The sequence below is a fragment of the Lepidochelys kempii genome, chromosome 3, assembly GCF_965140265.1.
Source record: "Lepidochelys kempii isolate rLepKem1 chromosome 3, rLepKem1.hap2, whole genome shotgun sequence".
Taxonomy (NCBI): Eukaryota; Metazoa; Chordata; order Testudines; family Cheloniidae; genus Lepidochelys; species Lepidochelys kempii.
In genome coordinates, this window is record NC_133258.1 from 208,153,338 (window position 1) to 208,176,618 (window position 23,281).

Consider the following 23,281-nt stretch of genomic DNA (forward strand, 5'->3'; position numbering starts at 1 on the left):
TAGTTTACATTCTGCTGCATTTACACCAAGAGCTCCTCCTCTCCGTGTGCAGGTCGGGTCCTCAGGGCTATGCCTTGGGTAGCCTCATTTGGTCACATGACTTCAGCTACTATTGTTATATTGATGACTCTCTTTTCAGTCACATCTCCAACAACTCTTCCTCATACTGTCCAGCCTCCAGCCAAAGCTCAACAAGGGCTAAAAATGGAGTTCTTTCCTCCCTGGAATCTCCCCTCCCCTCCCCGTCCAACAGGGGCATCCCTCTGTGTTCCCTCTTCCTCCTGACCCTCCAAACTGACATCACTGCTAAGCCTGGTCAGTTTCTCTCCACTACTGTCTGTCCCCAACTTCTTGTCCTCACCATGTTTCACCTCCCTCACGGCAACTTCCTTCCCTTCAACCTCACTCTCTTCAACCAAAAATGCTGTCAAAACCTTTTCCCCTGCCTGCTTCTCTGACCACATAAGACCCTTCCGCAAATCTCTCCCAAGACTCCCCTTTGCTCTCCGTACAAAACTCAAGTCCCTTGTCTTCACCTTTGGGTTCTTGCACAAATTGGCTCCCACCTTAATGTTCTTGTCTCTCTCTGCTCCCCGGACCACCTTCCATATAGCTCCCGAGGCTAAGACTCCTCCCTGACCCGCTCTCCAGTTCCTTTACCCTCTCCCCCTTATGCTATGCCTTTACTGCACACTTAACCCTGGTGACTGGCACTTAGGTCTCAGCACTTGGTTAGCCTACCCTGAGTCTGAGGATCCCCACTGCAAAGGCCCATCTGTGTTACTGTGTCCCCATTATTTCTGCACTCGCCCGTGTGTGTCTGGGGAGATATCCCATGGTTCTTTATCGGAGACACTCTATGATTCTGTCAACTGTGGGAGAACCTGTTGGTCCTTCAGTGGGACTGTGGGAATGGACTGGAGGACTATGTTCCAGCTTGAGTTAAAGCAGAGCTCAGGTTCTAACCCCCCCCGGAGGTGGGTAAGCTAAGCCCAGGGTTAAAGCACCTCCAAACCCTGTGTGGCTGTATGGGGACTCTGGGCTAAAAGTCACATAAGGGCCTGGGTTAACTGTGCAGTAAAAATTTATCCTATGAGGGCACTTCAGCAACAGTCCTCACCCTTCCTTCAGGGAAGAGAGAAGAAACCTTCTCTCTCAAAAAACCCCAAATGAAAAACAAAGCAAGCCTGTGGCTCTATCACGCCAGGTCCCTGCCCATTCTCCCTGCACGTCCCTGCTCAGCTGCAGCATCATAGATTTAAGGCCAAAAGGCAACATTGTGATCATTGGGCCTGACCTCCTGTAGAATACAGGCCATAGCATCCAGTAATTCCTGCTCTGTGGTTGAGCTGGAGTATATCTTTTAGAAAGACATCTAGCCTTAAGACTCCAAATGATGAGGAATCTACCACACCCTTAGGTAAGTTGTTCCAATGGTTAATTACCCTCACAGTTAAAAAAAAAAAAGAGAGAAAGAAAAGAAGAAAAAAAAGAGCCTTATTTCTGATCTGAATTTATCCAACTTCACTTTTGAGCCATTATATCTTGTTATGCCTTTGTCTGATAGATTAACAAGCCAGCTATCAGACACCTCTTCCCCACAGAGGCACTAGACTATGACCAAGTCACCTCAAACTCTCTGATAAGGTAGTCTCTCGCTGTAAGGCAGTGTTTTCCTCACAGATCTTTATTTTCATAGTTCTTTTCTGAGCCCTCTTCATTTTTTCAATATTACTGGACACCAGAATGGGACACTATATCCTGGAATGGTCTCACTAATTCTGTCCATATGCAGAGGTAAAACCACCTTCCTACCCCTCCTCAATATCCCCTGCTAATACAGCCGAGAATTGTATTACCCCTCTTAGCCCACAGCACTGCACTGGAAGCCCATGTTCAGATGGATTTCCATCATGTCCCTAAGTCCTTTTCAGAGTCCATGCTTTCCAGGATACAGGCCCCATCCTGTCAGTGTGGCCTACAGTCTTTGTACCCAGCATTTGGCTGTATTAAAATGCATGTTATTCAGGTGACCAACTGGTCCAGATCATTCTATACAATTGACCTGTCCTTTTCTTTAGTTACCACCCCACCAATTTTTAGGTCACCAGCCAGCTTTACCAGAAATGATTTTATGTTTTCTTCCAGATTGTTGATAAAGATGTTGAATAGCACTGGGAAGAGAACTGACTGGTGTGGAACCCCAGCTGATGATTCCATTTACAATTGCTTGTCGAGATCTATCAGTTAGCCAATTTTTAATCCATTTAACATGGGCCACAGTGACTTTGTACTGTGTCAATCTTCAGATGATCATGTGGGACTAAATCAAATGTCTCACAAATATCTAAGCAATTTATGTCAACACAATTACCTTTGTCAACTAAACTTGTAATATCATAAAAAAAACCCTGTATCACATTAATTCAAGAAGACCTATTTTCCACAAAACCCATGTTGATAGGCATTATTTTGCCATCCTTTAATTCCTGACTTTCTTGATGCATGCCTTCTTTTGTGTGGTGTCTACCTACACTGTGAGTTGTGTGGGGAACAGACCACCACTTTGTATGTATCTGTGAACCACATGTCACACTGATAAACAACAAGAGGCAATGCAGCGGAAGGGTGTGGAGAGGAGCAGCTGCTGAATGGCTCTATCCCAAAAATACCAGGCCTGCCTCTCAGCACTGTATCATGGTGTTAACATTTCCACCTTCCCCAGCTCCCCTTGGGTGTCCCTAAAATGGAACCATCAAGTGACCATGAAGATCTTCCATCCTTTCTGCTCTCTCCCTCTTCGATCTCCACAATGGATGATCTGCTGCCCCCAGAACCAGGCCAGTGCAGTGCAAGGTATCCTTTCTGCGGGCGTGCAACACTGGGAACACTCATAAGAACAGAGAGTCTCATTGGCTGATCATCCTCCAGTGCGGTAGACAAGTAGATAATTTGATCTCAAAAGGGCCTGGGCACAGTACTCAAGGACATGAGGAAGCTGAATGGGGCCCATCTCCCCACCCCCCGCATCAGATCGGCCACTTACAAGAGGCAGCACAACATACCTGCGTTAGCTCCTCAACATTGTAACACTCAGAGCTGGGGAAAACACGATCGGTAGCTTGGGATGACATTCATAGTCCTACTTTTCCTAAACTATTGGTCTGGTGGCTCACTAATGCCTCCTAATTTTGTGCCATCCTCAGGAGTTATCCTGATCACTAGAGGAGTCTATGGTAAATTTTGTGGCAGCAGTGATCACAGAAACATGCTCCAGAGTCTCAGATTCACCCTAAAAACAGGACCTGAGTGCAAAGCAAAGCCAGATGGTCTTGCTGAGCCTGGAACCTACCTGGAAGTGTGGGCTGGACACACACTTGGCCAGCTGCCTGAACAGGGGCTCCATGACCTTCACAAACTCGGAGGGCTCGATCACATCCAGTATTTCCTCCAGCTCATTCAGAAACATCACCTCCTTGGGACTGTGCGTTTTCGGCCAAAACTTCAGCAAGCCCACGATCACCTGAGCAGGTAAAGAAAGGAGCTTAGGAGCAGAGTGCAAACCTACTGGCAGTACTGTCTAGCACCCCCGACCACAGAAACCCAGCACAGCCACGTCCCACACACAGCAGCAGACGCAGCACGCAGTGCCTGTACATATGGACTCAGTCTCTGACTCATTCAGGTTAGGCACACAAAACACCAGCTCCTTCATGCCTCTGAACCCCACCCCCTCCCACATAGCTCTGCATCCAGAGAGCCTCCACCAGCACAGAGGTCTCGAACTGCTCTGTCCTCCCAGACCTTAGGAGGCACTAAAGAGGGCTCCATCAAGGTATTTGTCCCTCAGAATACCAGTGTCCAGGGCAGTCCTTTGAACTATACGAGACAGGACAGGCACTGGGTGAACTCTCTTCTGGACTCTCCTCCTCAACTCGGAAGGAGCACAGCTTCCCTTGCTGCTCCTCTCTCCTCTCCCTACCTTGCCAGAGCCACTGACTACCTCTCCAGCACACGGATCCTCTGGGCTGCAGACCCAGAAGCTGAAGGCACCTATACCATCCGGTGCCTATCCCCACGTTTCCCTGCAGGCAGCCTGGACAGGATCTGGCTGCACAGAGAGGTGGAGTGCATAGATGCTGGCTGTGACCAGGAGTGCCACCTAGCAGCAGCCATAGATCCTTCTTCCCTGGCTACACCCTCTTTGTTCTGCTCAGCTTCTCATCATTCCCACCAGCGTGGCGGCTGACAGCCTTCTCAAGCTAGGGCACTAAGCAGGGAGACTACTTCCCCCGTCCCCTGCTCCTTCCCAGAGGAAAGCTGCATGGGTAATGAGTGGGTTTTCTGGTAATTTGGACTAAAAAGTTCCTTCTGACCCCAGCTTTACCCATTTTGGGACTAGCCCATGTCCTAAGGGTTCAGACTATACAGGGAAAAGTGATCATCACCTGCTTTTCACTCTGTCCCCATGAAAACAAGGGGCTACTCAAAGTGACATGCTGGTGAATAGAGAGCAACAGAGAGAAATTCTGCTTCCAGGGGAATGCAGCTGCCATGTGGTGCTCACGGCTGCAGGAGACTCATGACAGGGACTGGAGACTTTTACAAACAGTCATGTTTGTTATAGGGATGCTGAGACTCGGATGATCCAAACTGATGCTTCTGGGTGTAAACTAATCACCATGGGGTCAGAACGGAAGTTCTCTTCCACATGCAGGAGTGTACCATTTACTGAGTGTAATATGGGGGGAGGGGAGGGGCAGGGGTGGTGTCCACTGTCACCTGAGGCATCAGGTATTGGCAGGGGAGGGATACTGGACTCAACGTACCATGATCTGGCTAACCTATTGTCCCAAGAGGGATGTGACAAATCCATTGAATGCCAAATACCAACACTTGGTACCTTTAAAGTCAGAATCCAGAATACACTGAGTGAAAGTTTTAGCCAGTCACTTCCAAATCAAATCTCTTTCTGAAACAGATACAGCCACACGCTGCAGAGTCTGCAATTTGAACACTGATTTGGGAGAGATGCATTGCATGAAAACTGTACATGCTGGCTTCAAACAGAATGCTTTGCAAGAGCAGTTCTCCTAACTAACATTGTTTGTAGTTCAACAACCGGGGTTATGAAGCCGAAGTGTCAGTGGATGTTCAGAGAGAGCTTACAGGCTGTTCAGATAGCACTGGTTAAAGCTGAACACAACACTCATGGCTGCAGTGCCTGGTTGGTGCTGCACAACTGAAAACATTTTGGAAACACCAGTCTTTCAGCAATTCCTAGGAGAAGCCTGAAATGCTGAGCGTAGCCCAGGCAAGCAGCCGGAGGGAACAGTAGTGGGCACAGAAGCAGCAGCAAGAGGAAGGCTGCTTGCATGATGTTTCCACCATTCCAAGGGGTCAGCTATGCAGGGACAGCTCGGTGTCCACAGCACTGGTAGTTTTGCCATGCAATCAATAATTCGTTTCAGCGACTCCAAAGACAGTTTTCCCTAGAGCTAAGGTTGGGCGAGATGCACAGGAGCTGGTCTTTGCTTTGTTTGGTTATCACTAATACTGCCATTCTGGAGCATGTTTTATTCAGCAAGATTTGGTATGGCAGCTCTTGCATTATGGCTGAACGAAGGACAAACAAGGCAGGGATCAAGCAAACAAGCACCACGAGGCCCCTGGTTACTAAGGCTTGGACACTTTCACACAAACACAGTGCGTTCTGTGAGGACGCTGCCTTGTCTTCACAGAATCTGTTTGGTCAGTGCCTGATACAATGCACCTTGCAGTGAGTGGGAGTCCTACCACGGGCACTGAATCAGGCCTCTGCTCACTGATTTGCAAAATTCAGTAATGAGTGTTTGAGTCATCGGTAAGGATCTACCGAGCTTCGCTGTGTGAATGCACAGCGAAAACCCTGCAGAAATTCTCTGCTTCCCTCCCCCATCTCAGCAGCTCCAATACTTTGAGTGGCAGGCTCAGCTAGATCTCTCTTGCCTGGGATCAGCAGGGCGGTGAATTACCTGGCACAGGAGACATATGATTCGCCTGGCAATGAGAATATGGATGACTTGGGGGAGTGAGTGGGAGGGCAGGAGGAGGCCTATTTCCAGAACATGCAGTATGGGAATGCTGGAGCTAGAATGTGCAAATGGTTGAACACAGACAGGCTCATTGTCAGTGTGCAGCTTTGCCAGCTCAGGTGCAAAACAACCCAAGTTGTAAATATTAGTAATTAAAATGCCATTTCCATGCATGAGCCAGTAGCTGTCTGCCAGAGCTGAGCCTGTGTAGAACAGACCCATGTGAGGCATTTCTCCGCACTCTGCCCTGAGGAGTGGAGCCCTTGATCGTCCTCTCACGCCCTCTGTCCCGCCAGCATTGTTCTGCTTAGTGTTACTTAGTTTGGGTCTGCAGAGCCACAATGCAGGAAACACATCTGGGCCCTGTTTGCACTAGAGCACCATCTTGTGAAAATTTAGTCTTCAGCAGCATTACAACTTGACGGCAAACACAGCTGTCAGGATTCAATGTCCCGGAGGTGAACTGGCTGGAGGGGATATGATACTGAGGCTCCAACAGTTCAGTAAAACAAAGCCCAGCCCCTCCACAAGGGACAGCTCACCCAGGCTAAACAGACCTTTCTGGTCTCCAGTTTCCACACCCTCGCCCGTAGTCTTCCGACCAGCTCTAGGGGGTTTGGATTGAGATCTCAAACACCTGCACTTCTCTATCAACTCTTGCTGGTTTCTTCGGATGTCCAATTCCCAACCATCTTCTCATGGCAGAAGCTGTGTAGCCAGAAGGGGAGCTGCCACGGGAGAGAGGGTCTTTGCATGCTCTGCATTCTGCTATAGCAGGACTGGAATCACACAAGACAGACTCACTCCAAGCTGTGCTACACTTGCTCATGTCTCGTTTCCAAACTGAGCCTGCTCAGACCCCCAAAGCCTGCCTGGCTGTGCATGATGAGACTATCTAGTCCTGCCCTGTGCTTGTGACATGTCAGATGACCAATACTCCTCTGCAGGCCAGTTCCAGTGAGCGAACAAATCCAACTTATGCCAGGTCTCTCTGGAGTGGGGTCAGAGTAACTTAGCTGCTGAAGTGTCCAGAAATGATCTTGTGTTGTGAACTGGGGCCATGGCTGACATGACAAAGCCAAGCAAGGGCACTCACCGGTTCTGTCAGGCTGCTGTCTTTCTCCAAGAACTGCACAACACAGTATGCCAACTGCAAGGAAAACACAGCCCAGTTAGAGCTCCTCTCTTGGCTAAGCAGACGGCAAGCAACAAGCACACAAGGCATCAGCACTTACCACGGCCCTTGGCTGCGTGCCAGGTCAGACCTGCTCCAGCTGGTGTGCCTGACAACCTGCAGCAGCTCAAAGAGTGTATAAGCCCCAGTGACTCATAGCAAATGGTGAGCTTGTCTCCGTTAGGCCAAGCAGAAGAACCCTGGGCTTTGGGAGCCAGAAGCCCAGAGTTCTGTCCCTCATGTTGCACTAGGTGTCGTTTGTGGCCACATGTTCACAACAAGCAGGCAGCACACTAGCGAATCTGTGGCTACAGACAGGTAGATTAATAGATTCTAGGGCTGGAAGGGACCACTGTGATCATTTAGTCTGACCTCCTGTATAACACAGGCCACAGGACTTCCCAGAATTAATTCCTGGGTGAACTCGAGCAGATTTCTTAGAAAAACATCCCATCTCCATTTAAAAATTGCCAGTGACAAATTGGGCAACTGAAAAGCCCTCCCCCTCTCATGGTCAGGGAAGTAACAGGATGCAAGAGAGCTTCACCATTCAGATCCGGGCTTTTGTCCCATCTTCTCCCTAGATCAATTGCTACATAGGTAAGGACCTTGTCTCCATATCTGTCTAAGTACACAGCACACACACACAGGGGCTGGGCAATGGAACTCAGGGACTTCAACTCTCTGAATACAAGGGAAGCAGTGAGTAGCAGATATTTAAGGATAAGGCCCAAATAGTTACAGGTAGTTAGGCGTTCTGCACTCAGCGTTGAGTCGAGGATGAGTCGGCCTGACGTTCAAACCAGCAGAGGACAATGGAACATTCTCACACTGCCCAGGAGCAAGAGGAAGCAAGTTAACAGACAAGGGTGAAGGAGGCTGGGGACTGACAGCTCAAAGCACATGCTGAGGGATGAGCGGTACAGTCAGGCGTCAGAGGGGGTGAACGTACAGAGGCGAGAACCCCTGCAGCAAGATTTTGATAAGTAAAGCCTGGTGGTGCCTGTAAATAAGCCTGACTGTTTGACCTCTCCGGTAACTGACAGAGCCTCTCACCTGTGGGTGGTAGACACTCAGCGATTTCACCTTGTGCAAAGGTAGCAAGACCCGAATGAGGAACATCTTGTGCTCTTCCTTCAGAGGCAAAGCGAACCCATTGATTATACTGAGTAGGAGAAGGGAGAGAGGCATTACGGGGTCAGGTATTACTGAGTATGTACCAGAACAATCACAGTATAAAACCAGCCCCAAGCCCTACCATACCATATTAACATCTCCAGGAAGCACCTGGCTTCAGGGCTGCAGTCACTAAGGCCCCAGCCCCAGGGGATCCTGAAAATGTGTCCTGAAAAGCACATTCCCTCCAATGAAGGCCCCATCACATGCAGGGTGGGAAACCCCACACCACAGGGTGAGCTGGTCCTTTAAGAGGGTTGGGGCTCAGCTGCCCCCATGCCACACTTAGCTCCAGGTGGAAGAGAGGAGTTCTGCAGTAATATGTCAAGGATCACATGATTAAGCCAGGCCTGCTGGGGAACCGAACCGAGATGGACTCCGGGGTGAGAAGCCCTGGCAGTTATGCTCTACAGAAGAGTAGGAGGACTGGAGTGTTGGAAGAGACCCTGGGAAGGAGATGCAGAGCGTGGTTGAGGCTATGGGGCAGAAAGCCCAGCTGTTCAGAGTTCCTGGGCTGGGATTCCACATAGGTGGGCAGGTGTGGGTCCCTCCTATGCTGCCACTTGGCGTGGGGATGCAGTGACCTCTAAACAGAAGGGATATGGAGAGACTGTGCAGAGCCCAGCAGAAGAGTGCCTGGGGATGAGACGACAGGCCCTTGGGAAGGAAGGGCTGTGCCCAGACTGGGGAGGGGCACTCTTTACTTGTGCGTGTGTTTGGACTCTGATACCCGAGAAGGAGAAGACTTTTGTAAATAAGCTGGAGAGCTAAGTCAGCTCAGCAACCCAACTGTGCTGGAAGGCTGAGAGGATCAACATGTCTGAGGGGAAACTGAGGCAGATGGGCCTGAAAGCAGATTGGTAGATCCCTGCTACACCACACAATACACTAGGCCGTGAGGTCCCACCTGGCTCAGAAGCCCTGGAGCTCCTAGATGTGGCAGAAGAAACATAGAAAGGGAGAAATGCCCTTACCTGCCCAAGATCTCCAGCAGCTCTGCAATCCCATTGTGATGCTCTGTTTCATAGATAAACCTGAGAAGAAGGGTTGGGGATGGGAGAGGAGAGGAGAGGAGTCATTGCCAAGCACAGGACACAGCTCAGTAAGGAGAATCCTCCCAGAAAGAGATGACAGAGGATTCAGGAAGAGACAGTATTGTCCGCACTCCAGGACGTGCTACACAAGAGTGGGTAAGGGATCAGCCCAGGCTCCCAGATCAGCAGAGGGCTGCTGTGGGGCATGGCAGGGGGAAGAAAGCCCTACCACTTCCCACATTAGTCAGAGGCATTCTGCACTACTGAATCCTCAATATCCCTGTAGCACAGGCAAGTACTATTCCCCTGTCCAGAGACATGACCTGACTAGCCCAGTCACTGGCGGGGCTGGGAACAGAAGGAATGCTCCGGCTTTGCTTTCCCCAGGTCCTCCAGCCCGTTCCCAGCATTGCTGGGCCTGGCAGAGCCCCTCACCTGTAAAATATGTTGTTGATCTGCCGCCTCACATACGCTCGCAGGCCCAGGAACTTCCCGTAAATTCGGTGTAAGATGGTCTTCAGGAAGTCTCGCTCTCTGGGATCTTCACTGTCGAACAAATCCAGCAGCTGTGGAAAGAGGGATTCAGTTAGTCCTGAGGCTCTCTCCCCTGGACATGGGCTGCTGATTGCACAGGGGAAAGCTTCTGCTCATCAGTGTAAGTATGTTCCAGTTTGGAGCACACCCCTCTGCACGCAGTGCACACTGCTGCCTCCGCACGGTCAGCCATGTCTATTGTCGCTAGCAGCTGCTCAGACTCCTGTAGCAGAGCAAAGGCTATGCCAGTGCAGGCTCCCGAGTCCTGAGTCCACCTCTCCTTACGCAGCCCAGCTCTAGGGCAGGGAAACCCTTGCTGCTCTCCCAGTTCATCAGGGACCTTCTCTTTGGAAGCAGCTTCTAGAGTGAGTTTCAATGGTGGCAACCCTGCAGGTTCCCCCAGCACTGAGCATCCCCAAGAGCTCCTCCAGTGAGGGCATGAAGGAAGGTGGAGCTGCCCAGGCACTGCCTAAGAACGGCCCTCCTGGGTCAGACCAAAGGTCCATCAAGCCCAGTATTCTGTCTTCCGACAGTGGCCAATGCCTGGTGCTTCAGAGGGAATGAACAGAACAGGGAATCCTCAAGAGATCTATTTCCTGTCTCCCATTCCAGCTTCTGGCAAACAGAGGCTAGGGACACCATTCCTGGCTAATAGCCATTGAAGGACCTATCCTCCATGAATTTATCTAGTTCTTTTTTGAACCCTGTTAAGTCTTGGCCTTCACAACATCCTCTGGCAAAGAGTTCCACAGGTTGACTGTGCGTTGTGTGAAAAAAAATACTTCCTTTGTTTGTTTTAAACCTGCTGCCTATTAATTTCATTCGGTGACCCCTAGTTCTTGTGTTTTGAGGAGTAAACAACACTTCCTCATTTACTTTCTCCACACCAGTCATGATTTTATAGTTCTCTATCATATCCCCCCTTAGTCATTTCTTTTTCAAGCTGAAAAGTCCCAGTCTTACTAATCTCCCCTCATCTGGCACCAGTTCCATACCCCTAATCATTTTTGTTGTCCTTCTCTGAACTGAGCCTATTACCCATCCTCTCTGAGGAAGCTATGGGGGCTGCTTGGGTAGTGATATGCAGGGTGCCTGCTAAGCACCCCTTCACAGGGGTCTGAGGTGGGGGGAAGCTGGAACTACTTACTGACAATACAAACTTCTGGTCAATGTATTTCTTGGCTATATTTGGCTGAAAGTCGGGCGACTCCAGAAACCGCAGGAAGAATTCGTACACCAGCTGAGGAGAGCAAGAGGGGGCTTTTTAAAAAAAGAAAAGCTTTACTTAATTCTTCATGCTTTACACGCGTCAACAATGTTCCTTTTCCCATCTGATTAGTAAAAGGCTAAAGATTTTTAATGGTGGCTTGTTACAGCAGGCGTCACCAGCGCTAATGTGCCAGGAAATAATTAACAGTTGAGAAGAGTTTTGTTAGCATCTGACCCGAGCCGCACCCCCTTTACCAACACAACATACATCCCTAGGTACGCTGCACCAACGGGTAATTACCCCACATGGTTACAAAATTGTATCTCATTTCCACTGTATTTCTCACTTCAGCTTGCAGCCACTGGCTCATCTTCTGCCTTTGTCTGCTAGATCAAACAGCCCTCTGCTAACAGATACCATCTCTGTGCGTAGGTACTTGCAGAACCTGATCTGATCAAGTTTTCTTAACCTTCTCTCAGAGCTCTGTCCCTAGATTGATTGATTTATTTTTTTTTTTTTGCTGCTTCCACAACATCCCCCTTTCCCCAGAATGCTACTCAGTTTTCAATTCCTATCTGTGTCCATGCCTGAGGAACAGTGGCTCTGTGTGCATGTAGAAGGGAGTCCTTGAGCACCTCCCAGTTTGTGCTCACACGTCTCTGCTGAAATGTTTGCTCCCTATCAGTTTTGCACATAATTATTTTTGCCGGTTAAAGTGTGAAGTAAATGGTCTGGGTGTCCAAGTACGGCTCTTATGGGGACCTAATAGGCCCCACCCACTGTGGAGGGCCTGAGGCTCCTGGCCAGCAGGCTTTGTGCCAGAGGGAAGAAGCAGCAGCAGCACTGGTTCCTCTCATGGGAGCTCTCTCTCACCCTCCTGGGCCAGAGGCAGGGGAGCAGAGGCTTGGGGCTTCTGAGAGAGAGAGAAAAAATAAAGGGGGGAGTCCTAAGGGTCCTAACTTCAAAAACACAAGACGCCCTAAGCTCCTTAGACTAGCCATTCATTCCCAGTCCGCACCAACATCCCTGGGGCTAAGCAACACTCGCTTCTGGGAGGCTGCAGAATCCAAGGCCTCATTTCCTGTGCTGACCCCCAAAGAAAAGTAAAAGTATCCACAGAGAGAAGATATTTGAAATCTGTGCTTTGAAAACTCAGTACCTTCCTTCCCACTCCTACCTCTTGGTGTCTGTCACCTGGCCAGGCGGCCCCTTGCACTCCATTCACCCACCATGACCTGGAGATGAGGCTGGCAGACTCTCTTACCTGGAGATGTGGCCAGGCAGCTTCTAGTGTGGGTTCATCCTCCTCGGGGTCAAACTCTGCTCCTGTTGGATTGGACGAGGGGGGGAGGGTCCGGAAGAGGTTCACTGAAAACTGAAGTGAGAAGGCAGATGAGTGACCTTTCCACGCCTTCCCTTTGGCCCATGGACTGACATTCTTGCAGTGCCGAGAGCTGAGGCTCTTTATAACTGTTCCCAAACACCTCCCGCTCTGGAGGCCAAAGGGTTACAGCTGCCATGCTGACGTCAAACACCTCCAGGGGTGTCTGTGCTGCGGACAAATGCTTTACGCTGCCCTATACCCGACCTATTCCCCGATCCTTCACGCACACACCCCAGTCATTCTCTGGATGGCTAATAAGGGTTTAAAGATGTCACAGTCATGTTCCTCCCAAGCAAGTTGTTCTTCCTCTCTCCAGCTGCCCCCATTTATGCCTCTCACTACGTCCAATTTCTAGGCATGCAGACAGAAGCCTCTTCCAGTCCTGACTGCCCTGGCACCTGCTGGGGGGTGATCACAGAAAACCGGCCATAGCCCTGCTAGTCCTACCATGATGACAGCTTCAGGGTAGATGGCCTCGGTGACGACATCCCGGTTGTGCGTGATGTACTCCACCATCTCATTGAGACCAGCTCGCTTCACCTCCTTGAACTTCAAGTCACTGAGCGGGTCGGAGATGAAGTCAAAGAGAACACAGCATTGTCGCAGCTTCTGTATGAAGAGCTCTTCTCGTTCATGAGCAGGAGCATCTGGCAGGGACAGCAAAGCACGTTCCACTCCTATGCTAACAACTCTTAACTATGGTACTTACACGGCCTCCAGTACTGTGGTATTCAAGAGCGTCAATGTGTAACTGTATTTATCCTCACGGGAGGCAGGGAAATGCTGTTATCCCCTTTATACAGATGGGGAACTGAGGCAGACAGATTAAGGCTTTGTCTACCCTGGAAAGTGTTACCAGTTATACAGATCTAGTTATACACACACACACAGAGCAGACACTTGTATTCTGGTATATGAGTGGCTTCCCAAGCAATGTAATTTAAACTGAAAAGAGGCTCTCTTATATTGGAATAAGAGTGTCCACATGAGGGCTCTCATTTACTGTAGTCTGTGTAGCTTTCACCTCCTCTTAGGATATGTCTATACGGCTATCAAGGGGTGTGACTGCACCTCAAGTAGACACACTGAGCTGGCTTTAATCTAGCTAGCTGCAGGACTGCCACGAGCTAGCCCCATGACTAATTACCAGGATTCTGGCAGGCTCGGCCAGCCTACACTGAAGCACGTACTGCCACGACTTCGCTGCGCTGGTCCCTGAGATAGTTAGATTAAAGCCAGCTCAGTATGTCCACTCGAGTCACAATCACCCCCTGGGATTGCAACATAGACACGCCCTGTGATAGTCCCACGTCACAACGTGAACTGAACTCACCTCTTACCTGCATCTGTGTTCTTCTCAGAACATGCAACTAGTGGCTGTGAGCGAGGCAGCAAGCAGGAAATAAAAGGCAGGTCCCTGCTCCCCAATAAGCAGCGGGATCTGGAGAGTACAACAGCCCGCTGCAGGGTGAGGGATGAGCAAGAGGTGGTCTGGGTGGTCTCTACACTGGGGTTCCCAGTTGAGAGGGAGCTGAGAAAGCAGGTGAGCCAGGCTGGGAAGCAGCTCTGGAGGAACAACCGGATAGAATGTGGAGGCTAGAGTGGTCAGCCCTTTTGCTGCATAGGGGCCCAGGTTTGGACCCCAGGGTAGAGTTAGGACGTAGACTGTCCTACTCCTCAGCTGTACCACCTTTGAAGGGGGAATGTAGATATGCCCCACAGTCCAGGGGAGGAGCTCTGTAAACACCTAGTACCAAGGGGAAATGCTCTGAAAACTCCTGGGAGAAGCAGCACTCGCACACTGATGCTAAAGAGAGGGCTGTGGCTGGACCTGCTGGAGCCCCTGTCCCACTGGGAGAACACTCACGGGGTTCCTTTTGCTTACTCTGAAAGGGGAGGGCTCTTACTGTGGTTGCAGGGCTCAGCTACCGCCTATCACACCGACCAGTATTGTCTCATTGTTTGCTTGTACTTCCCATTTGTCGTCTCTTGTCCTGGGGCAGGGACTCTCTTTTTGTTCTGTGTTTGTACAGCACCTAGCACAGGGAGGGCCCTAGGCCCTATGGGAATACAAACAACAAGCTACCCTATCACCAGAGGGGGACTGAAGCAGCGTAAGGACATAGCTGCAGCCAGACAGCAATGGGCAAGGAACCCTGGAACCTCAGTTGTGGCTCCTCACTGGAAGCTCTCAGCCCCCAATGGCTGAGGAAGTGGCAGCTGCTTTCACTATGGTACTGTAGGCATCAAGGCTAGCATGACTATTGCTGGGCTGTCTCCAAAGTGACGACTGGACTGTGGCTGTTCTGCCTCGAGACGGGTTCCAGTGAGCCGGGCAGACCTGAGACTTAGCAGACATACACACCCACAAACCTGCCATGTCATAGAATATCAGGGTTGGAAGGGACCTCAGGAGGTCATCTAGTCCAACCCCCTGTCCTTACCTTTGAGTGCAGGGAGCTTTTGCAGTTCCCTGTTTTTGCTCAGGTTGAAGCGGGAGGAGCTGTGCCGTCGCTCCTTCTTTACAATCTGGGGTCCTCCAGAATACTTGATCTTATTCAGCTGCGTTGGTGGTGGGGTGCTGTTACTGGGGCGCTTATTTGAAGTCGGTGGTGGCGGCTGCTGCTGCTGGACCTGACAGGGGAGATCAAGAAGAGAATAGGACAATCCAGAACCCCAGATCTCAGCTCTAGTAACCTGATACACAAGCATGTGGTGGGCTACAGTTTCACAGGTTGTTTACCAAGACAAGACACTGTCAGCCTCCTCTTGAACTGAAGAATCTAGCAGCTCGAATTATGGGGAAGAAACAGGGGGGCCTACACAATAACTCAGGGCAGGGTCCAGCAACCATGCCACGTATGCATGGCAACTACAGCAAGTTTGCGTCAATTCTGCGTTGAATGTCCCTCTTGATATCTGCCGCTGGGAGCATTCAGTCGACAATTCTAATCTTGGAGTGCTTCTTTTTCCCTTAACATTTCCATGTCTAATTTTAAAGTGCAGCATGTCCTACTTTTCCAATTAATCTATTCTGAATTCATTTAGAAAATAAAGAGTTAAAGCTGCCCCACACTGAACTGCAGGCAGAGCTACAGTCAGTGATTAATTTCTGCAGTATTCACGATCTGGAGGATGCCTCTTTCTGACATTCCTTTGTACATTTCTAGCAGTAAAATCAAAACTAGCAGTGTAAATTGCAGGGGGAGGAGGAGTCAGAAACCAAATCGTGCTACCCTCTGTATTTTATCAATCCTGACTTGTCATTAATAGCTAACTTTCTTCTGTCTCCTCTCCCTGCTTGCATAAACTTTTGTAACTCATTTCCCCCACCAGCTGACGGGGTGTGGGTTATTTCAGTTCTGAAGTGTCCACATTTTTGATGTCACAAAACAAACGTCAAAAAGAGTGCAATGGGTTTCCCCTCCTGATGAATATTCTGGCCCAGATTTTCCAAGAGCCAGTGCCCAACCCCTACCATTGAAGCACCTAAGGGAAGGGACCAGATTTTCCAAAGAGCTCAGAACCCAGGAGTGCTCAATGGGACTCTGGACACTTCATTTAAGAGCTTATCTTTTAGGAAAATCTGGCCCACTGTGGTCCAGGTTCTGCCCTCATTTACATGCACCTGACCCTGGAATGCATTTTCCTCATTTTTCTATTCCTGAGCCCAATCCTGAAAACTCTTCCTCACCTGAGTATTGCCACTGACTGCAGTGAGGGGACTGGGTGGGTAAGGACTACTTGTGTCAGGATCAGGCCCTCTGTATGCCTCTGTATGCCTTTACTCCAACTCCAACCTCAGGCTCTTATGCTGATGCCCTAACTGCATAAAAGCAACCTGTCTGGTCACCCCCACAGTTGTTTGTGGGGTGCTTTCTCTCACTGTCTTGCTCCCAACACTGGGCTCGCCGCCACCCCCCACATCCCAGACTGAACCCAGTCCAGGTGAGCCAGGAGGAGGAAGGACACAGACAGGGGTTGGACCCCTGCAGGAGGACAGGACTCCACTCGAGGGGGGCCAAACAATGCCACCCCAGGGAGAAGAGGGGGCATCAGGGTGGGTGCTCTGCATGAGGACTGGGGGGAGGCCGGGGTGTCAGGGATAGAAGGAGGCAGAATGGGTGCTCTGCAGGGGAGCAGGGACAGTTGGGGGCCAGGGACAGTGCGGGCAGGGTGGGTGCCCTGCATGGAGAACGGGGGGAGGTCTGGGTGTCATGGATAGAAGGAGCAGGGTAAGGTCAGGGTGTCAGGGCTAGAAGGGGTCAGGGATAGAGGGGACAGGGTGGGTGCTCTGCATGGAGAGTGGGGGGGAGGTCAGGGATATAAGGGGTTGGGTGCTCTGCATGGGGAGCAAGAGGAGGTCAGGGCTACAAGGGGGCAGGGTGGGTGCCCTGCATGGGGAGCGGCGGGAGGTCGAGGTGTCAGGGCTAGAATGGGGCAGGGTGAGGTCAGGGTGTCAGGGATAGAAGGGGGGCAGGGTGGGTGCCCTGCATGAGGAACGGGGGGAGGTTGGGGTGTCAGGGATAGAAGGGGGGCAGGGTGGGTGCCCTGCATGGGGAGTGGGGAGGAGCAGCTGGGTCCAGGCTGGGAAGAGGGGTCCTGGCCATTCGTGCCTCTCTCCCCAGAGGCTGCTGCTCTCAGTCTCTGCCTGATCCCCGCAGTTCCTACTTTCTCCCTGGCCCAATCGCAGGCACTGCAGTGGCCACTCCAGCTCCTCTGTGTCCCACTCCCACCCTCACAGCAGCCACTCAGCCCTGCCCAGCCTGAGTCACCAGCCTGGCCCTGGCAGCGCCCGCTCCGGGGGAGAGGCACAGTGTGTGACATGTGTGGTAAATGGAACACTTGTAAGAGGGCAGCCAAAACACCTCCCCGCCACCGGTGCCTTTGAATCAGGCACAAGTGAGGTAGCCCCTAAACATCGCAAGGCCAGCCCAGCCCCCTGTAATTCGAGCACTGAGATTTCTCTGTTGTCCCTGCTCTTGAGCACATCCTACAAATCCCTGCATCCCTCCCGGCCAGTGTGTTGTATTTACAGCACCCATGCAAAATAAAACTCACTCGCTGGGTGTGTCCAGACATACCACGGGATAGCAGCCTCTGCTGCAGAGCTCACAGCCTAGGTTTATGTCTCTTGTATCTTGTCAGAGAGGGGGCACGAGAACTTTCTGTGCCACCAGTAGCAATCACCCAGCTATTGCCAGAGTCCTGTGTGCATGACAGCACAAGGAACCCCTTAGAACCATGAGATGGTAGCTGGGGAGACAGTGTGAAGGGACTTGGAGAAGGAGCCCAAAAGGTGGTACAGAGCGGCCTGGATACCAAGGCGAATGCTCCAGAGACAGAATGGGATGGAGACCGGGTCAATCTAAAACCTGCTTTGTTCTGCTCCTTTGTTGTGAGAGCAAAGGAACTGCCCCCGAGCCAGCAGCCATTCCTCCATGCTGTACAGTCATTGCCTACTTGGCCTCACTCTGCCCAACCCAGACACTGCTCTCTTCCGCAGCTTTGCTCTTTGTGCCCTCTTCCATGGCCGGCCTTGCAGCTGAGAGCCTCATTCTGTGCAAGCCACCTGTACACCCCTCTCCATCTTCTGCCCCCTACTCCACTAGGGCCTGCTGGAAGCACCTAGGGACATAAGTGCTGGAACTAGGGGTGCAGAAGATGGTGCAGCACCCCCTGGTTTGAAGTAGTTTCCATCATATCTAGGGTTTACAGTTTGGTTCAATGGCTCTCAGCCCCCCCACTATACACATTGTTCCAGCCCCCCCGCCTAGGGAGACCCCGGCCATCTACAGTATCTACCGAGCACAACATCACATGCAATAGCACCAGAGGATGTGCCAGGATGAGGAGCTGCTCCACCGCACCAAACCTCCATCACACCACTTCTGCCTCTCCTGTGAGTCCTTGTCCCCTGAGGCCCCAGTAAGCTACCCCATCCCTGATGCTCAGAGGTGCTGCCCAGCACGTGGACTCAAGGGGCAGAGGGTGTGAGGCAGGCCAGGCTGGATGTGGGGTACCCCATCATTAACCTCTTTCCACAGTGAAGTTTAAGTCTCCGTGCGTGGGAGCAAGGGATGGAAAACACAGGATTCCTGAAGTTGACACAGAACAGGACACCAGGCTTTAGAACTCCACCAGGGACACAACCCTGGGACTAACCAGCCCTCAAAGGCAATGGAGACTGGTCTGCCTGGGACAGCTATGCAATGAGCACAGAGAACGCAGGCCTAATGTTAACTTGCCACTGGACTCTCATATATTGGGGGCTGTCTGGCAATGCACAGAGCACGGCTGTCCAAGCAGCTCTCACGCACCACAGAGCAGATGTGTATGGCGCTGCCCATGCAGAGAAAGGCTCAGCTCAGAAACGGTGTGGCAACTCTTTTTCAGACTTGTTTCTTTGGTGGATTAATGTCAAAAGACCTTTCAAGAATGAGGTTTAGAGGGGTGCACTTGGCACAGGGAGGGATAGCCTGAAGAAAGAGAAAAGAGAAGAGCGAGGATATACCATTTCCACAGCTCAGCCATGAGAAGGGAGGATACAAAGGGGGCAGGTATGCAAGAAGTTTGTGGGGAGCAGTGAAGCAGGATGAAATGACAGCAGAGATGCAGGACAAGGTAGAGTTGTGCAGAACAGGGACCATGAGTTTTAGTGGAAGGAGAAAGGAAACTAATGGAGGGAGCTGGGGGACTGACATGATCAGAGCAGTGGGATGTCAGCAATGTAGGTGGAAAGCAGGCACCCACGAGGAAGCAATGGCAGTAACTGGAGTGGGAGATGACCAGAGCACAAAGGCTCTTAAAACCCATCCTTTCCAGCCTGGTTATAGGAGATTCCTGAGTGAGGGCTGGCAACCTAGCTACAGGGAGAGGAGAGGTGGGTGACAGAGGAAGTGCTGGAGAAAGGACAAGGGGAACGAAGAAGAGCTAACAGCAGGACATCCAGGGAAAGATTTTAGAGGCACTTGGGTGCAAGGCTGAACAAGGAAGATCTGAGAGTCATCGGGGCAAAGGCGGTAACTGACCTCCCTCCCCCATAGCAGATGAAATCCTAGGAATAAGATGTAGATGGAAGAGAAACATGGTGGAGAAGTAGCCAAAAGGAGATCCTGAAAGAATAACTGCAGAGACAGGAATCACCTGCATCCTCCAGAAGCTTGGAGCAAAGGGGAGGAGGGAGATGAGATGCAGGTAGAGGTAAAAGGAAGGTTTGGAGACCAGGGCACACCTGACTGCTCAAGAAAACAAATCCTATGAGAGAGAGAGAGAGAGAGAGAGGAATGGGTGTCGGAGATAGTGGGAGTAGCAGAAGGGAAGGGTGCAGGGGACATGCCAGAGGATTAAAGGTTAGAGAGGCCCTTGAAGACTGAGCCTGAGGGAGGGAGGGACAGATGCCAGGTGGGCACACAGCACAAGCTGGCTAGACTTCCTGACAATGTCAGTGTGTTGCAGGGCAGAGGTAAGCCAGCAGCAGAGAAGAGATGATCCACACAAGGCACAGGAGGTGTTCAGCAAGGAGAGGCTGAGCCGTTTAGCAAGGAAGAGGGCGAAGAACAGAGGTCTCGCCAAAGAGGCCTTCCCAGGCACTCAGTGGTGCAGGGGAGTCGTAGCGGACACATGGGGTGAGTGGGCAGGGGAAAGAATTACTAAACAGGATGCTCATGTAGGCCAGTGGCGGCTCACAAGACACCAGCACTTCCCCTTCACTCCTACCTGATAAATTACATTTCAAGTCAGTGAAAATGTTACTTTCCTAACAGATTTCCACATAGGCCATTGCTGTAGCTGTCTCAGTGGCTGCTTGTTTGCTTGTGGGAGGTGAGCTGGCCCATGTAATGATGAAGGCTGGAGATAAGACACTTGCAACAGGTGCTATGAAGCTACTGGGGATGCTATTCCAGTACTAGGGTATTCCTGAATATTGATCTCTCATTTGATGCCTTAGGCCACTGACTCCATTTGGCAGGATTTCCACTGGACACTTTCTAGAGTCTCAAAGTTCTGTTCCTCCCCTGACTATTCAGCCTTTGGAATATCCTTAGCAACTGACAGGTTTGTTCAAACACCGCTAAGGAACTTAAAAAGAAGGGAGCTCTCCGAGCTAGTTTATGCCCTTCGCACAGGGCAAAAGAAAAGGCAGAGAGTCCACAGGACGGGCCAGCCTGAGGGAGAGACGTTACAGCCAGAAACAAGGAGGAACTCAGATGGCCTTAAACCTGGAAACACCCTGCGGGAAGCATGGCAGGAAACAATACTTTCAAAAGACATCTGAAACTGATGAGATCTCCCTTCTCCTGGTCCCCCCTTCTCACCTGGAGAGGTGACAGGGAACTCTACCAGCTCAGAGACCACGCTGCATACTAACAGGGTCTGGCTGCAGGCACTTCACTGGGAGTCTGGGAAGGGCCTTGGTACTTTACTACTCCTGTTTTTGAAGAGCCTTGAATAGCTGCTGTAGACGGACGGAAGCACTGTGTAAAGTTTTAACAGCTGGAGAGTCAAAAGAATAGCGAAGATTTGCTGGCTAGAGAAAAGCCCAACAGAGAAATCCTGATAACACAGAACTCCTCTCTGCACAGGGAGGGGCTCTGTACACTCCCAGCTCAGGCTAGGGATGGGGGGTTTATAATTATTCCTTCACACTGCTGTGCTCCGAAAGATTTTAGTGGAAACTGGTACCAGGCGGACTTCTTACTCTCATCATGCACTACCCGTGGTAGGTTTGTTGTCCCACAGGTTTGCTGGCAGAGCCAGCCCATTGGGGTCCCCCACCCACTCCTGACTGGGCGAGGGGAGAAATGCAAACTCAGAAGACGATTTTGCATTTTCTTCTAAAGAGTTTCTAGCCTTGAAAATGCAGCAGACATAAATGGATCACTGAAGCTGAAAGCTTGTCACTTAATGCACAGAGATGTCCACCTTAAAAGCCCTTCTCTCCAGATTAACACTGCTCAGCGGCTGGCTGGTCTCTGAGAAGAATGAGGCTGGGCACTCATCTCCTATCCGGATAAGACAGACTTAGACGCCTTCACACTATGCCAAGGCAAGGCAGCTCAGGGAGGCTGCTACACTATTCCCCTCTGAAAGAGGCTGCTTTAAAAACTAATGTCAACATTTGATGCACAAGGAGTGTGGAAGCTACCTCCTCCTGGAGCAGCCCCCTTGCTCAGGCCCAGAGGACATGCCAGCCACTACCAAAGCTAAGTTCTGGTTCTCCACTCTCACAGACTCTTCCTCCCCATAGCCAGACACTCTCCTCCTCCTCCCTGGGGACTTCGCTGTGTCCTCAGATAAGCCCCAGGCCCTTGACCTACTCTTCATCCTGGACTCCCAGAGCCTGTGTGTCATTCTTCCACACATACCCTTGAGCTCACAGGTTCTCCTCTCTGTGCTCTCACATATTCCAGCCACTCCTATTTGTGGCTGAATGCTCTCTCCGCTGCCTCACAGTCCTGCCTCACTGCTGTCTCAAGCTCCTAAGCTCACCAGGCTTTTCAGCCCAGATTTGCTGTCAGCCCCTTCTTTGCTGACTCTTCTTCTCCAGCCCCTGGAGCCGATACATGTAAGTGTCTCTTCTACCGCCTCTAGCCAACTGCCTCTATTAAAATACACCTCCCCACACCTGAAGCAACCCTAGTTCAATCACCTGCAGACATCCCAGTATACTGAAGTGACAAGTCCCAAGAAATGCTGCCCATGAGACAGCAACTCAAAGAACAACAGGCATGTCCCTATCCCCCATGAGTTGGGAGTCTCATCCCTGCCTCTCCTGATCCACTTTCCAGACTGCAGAGCAACTTCTCCACCCTTCCTCCCTCCCCATGTGCTGGCAAGCCTCACTCCCTCTTCCAGGCCATTAACTCTCTTCCACCCACCCACTTCACCTGCCCCTCCCAGTCTCTCTCTGGCTAGAGATGAGTAACTCTCCTCCTCCTCATTCCCCCAGCTAATACTGAAATGATTTGCAGCAGCATCTCCTCCTCCAAGATCTACACTGACACTTCTTCCATTATCATCCAGTTTCTTAAGGAAACCACTTCCCCAGAGGTCCCTTTCTCCCCCATCTCCACAGATTTACTCCTGAGATTCCTAGCACTGGTAACTTCTCTTCTGGAGCAAAGTAGGTACCTTAAAAGCCCCGTGCCTAGCTACGAGATGCTGCTGCCACTTGACCGTTGATACTTTCACCTTAGCTCAGGGACCTCTTGACCAGGTAGAAATGAGTGTACATCTTATAGGCATTAATCCTGCATCCTCCGCTTTCCCCCATCACTGGCATTGCTGAATGTTTTGAAGGGCTGGCGGGTCTCTGCACTCGCGCATGGATTTAAAGGTTTCCTTTCTCCAGTACAGATCCATGATTGGCTTGCATGGTATTTTTATTTGCTCGTCCACAATAGCGGAATTCACCACTAGCTTACAGCACAGGCATCAAAGTGCTGAAACTAAGGGCTTACTGCAGGTTCCCAAGCCTGCTGCCCAGCCCCTCACCTGCTTCACACTCACTCTGATTTATCGCCTCACCCGCCTGTAGACCTGCTAAAATTCACAGAAAGAAGTCCCAATCTGCTGCACCTGTAAAGTCTGCCAGAGCAGGGCTTCTCTATGGAGAGCCTTAGCCCATTGGAAAAGTGCTTTGTTCTGGAAGCAGAATTTGAAACTCTGTTTGAGAGGCAAGTTTGGCTGCAA

At 50.9% G+C, this 23,281-nt stretch overlaps 1 protein-coding gene across 2 annotated transcripts in view; it reads right to left on the minus strand.

Annotated features, from left to right (window-relative positions):
• PPP2R5D (protein phosphatase 2 regulatory subunit B'delta) overlaps positions 1 to 23,281 on the minus strand; it is a 46,403-nt gene that overhangs the window by 17,299 nt on the left and 5,823 nt on the right. For both annotated transcript variants that reach the window (XR_012158346.1, XM_073339878.1), the window contains exons 3-11: positions 15,031 to 15,220; positions 13,034 to 13,233; positions 12,467 to 12,577; positions 11,140 to 11,232; positions 9,894 to 10,024; positions 9,399 to 9,458; positions 8,305 to 8,413; positions 7,171 to 7,224; positions 3,353 to 3,523 (exon numbers count right to left, since the gene is read on the minus strand). Coding sequence is in view for 1 of the 2 variants with exons in the window: in XM_073339878.1 (XP_073195979.1) it covers positions 3,353 to 3,523; positions 7,171 to 7,224; positions 8,305 to 8,413; positions 9,399 to 9,458; positions 9,894 to 10,024; positions 11,140 to 11,232; positions 12,467 to 12,577; positions 13,034 to 13,233; positions 15,031 to 15,220 (1,119 nt within the window). In the remaining variant the exon portion in view is untranslated. The remainder of the gene's footprint in view (positions 1 to 3,352; positions 3,524 to 7,170; positions 7,225 to 8,304; positions 8,414 to 9,398; positions 9,459 to 9,893; positions 10,025 to 11,139; positions 11,233 to 12,466; positions 12,578 to 13,033; positions 13,234 to 15,030; positions 15,221 to 23,281) is intronic.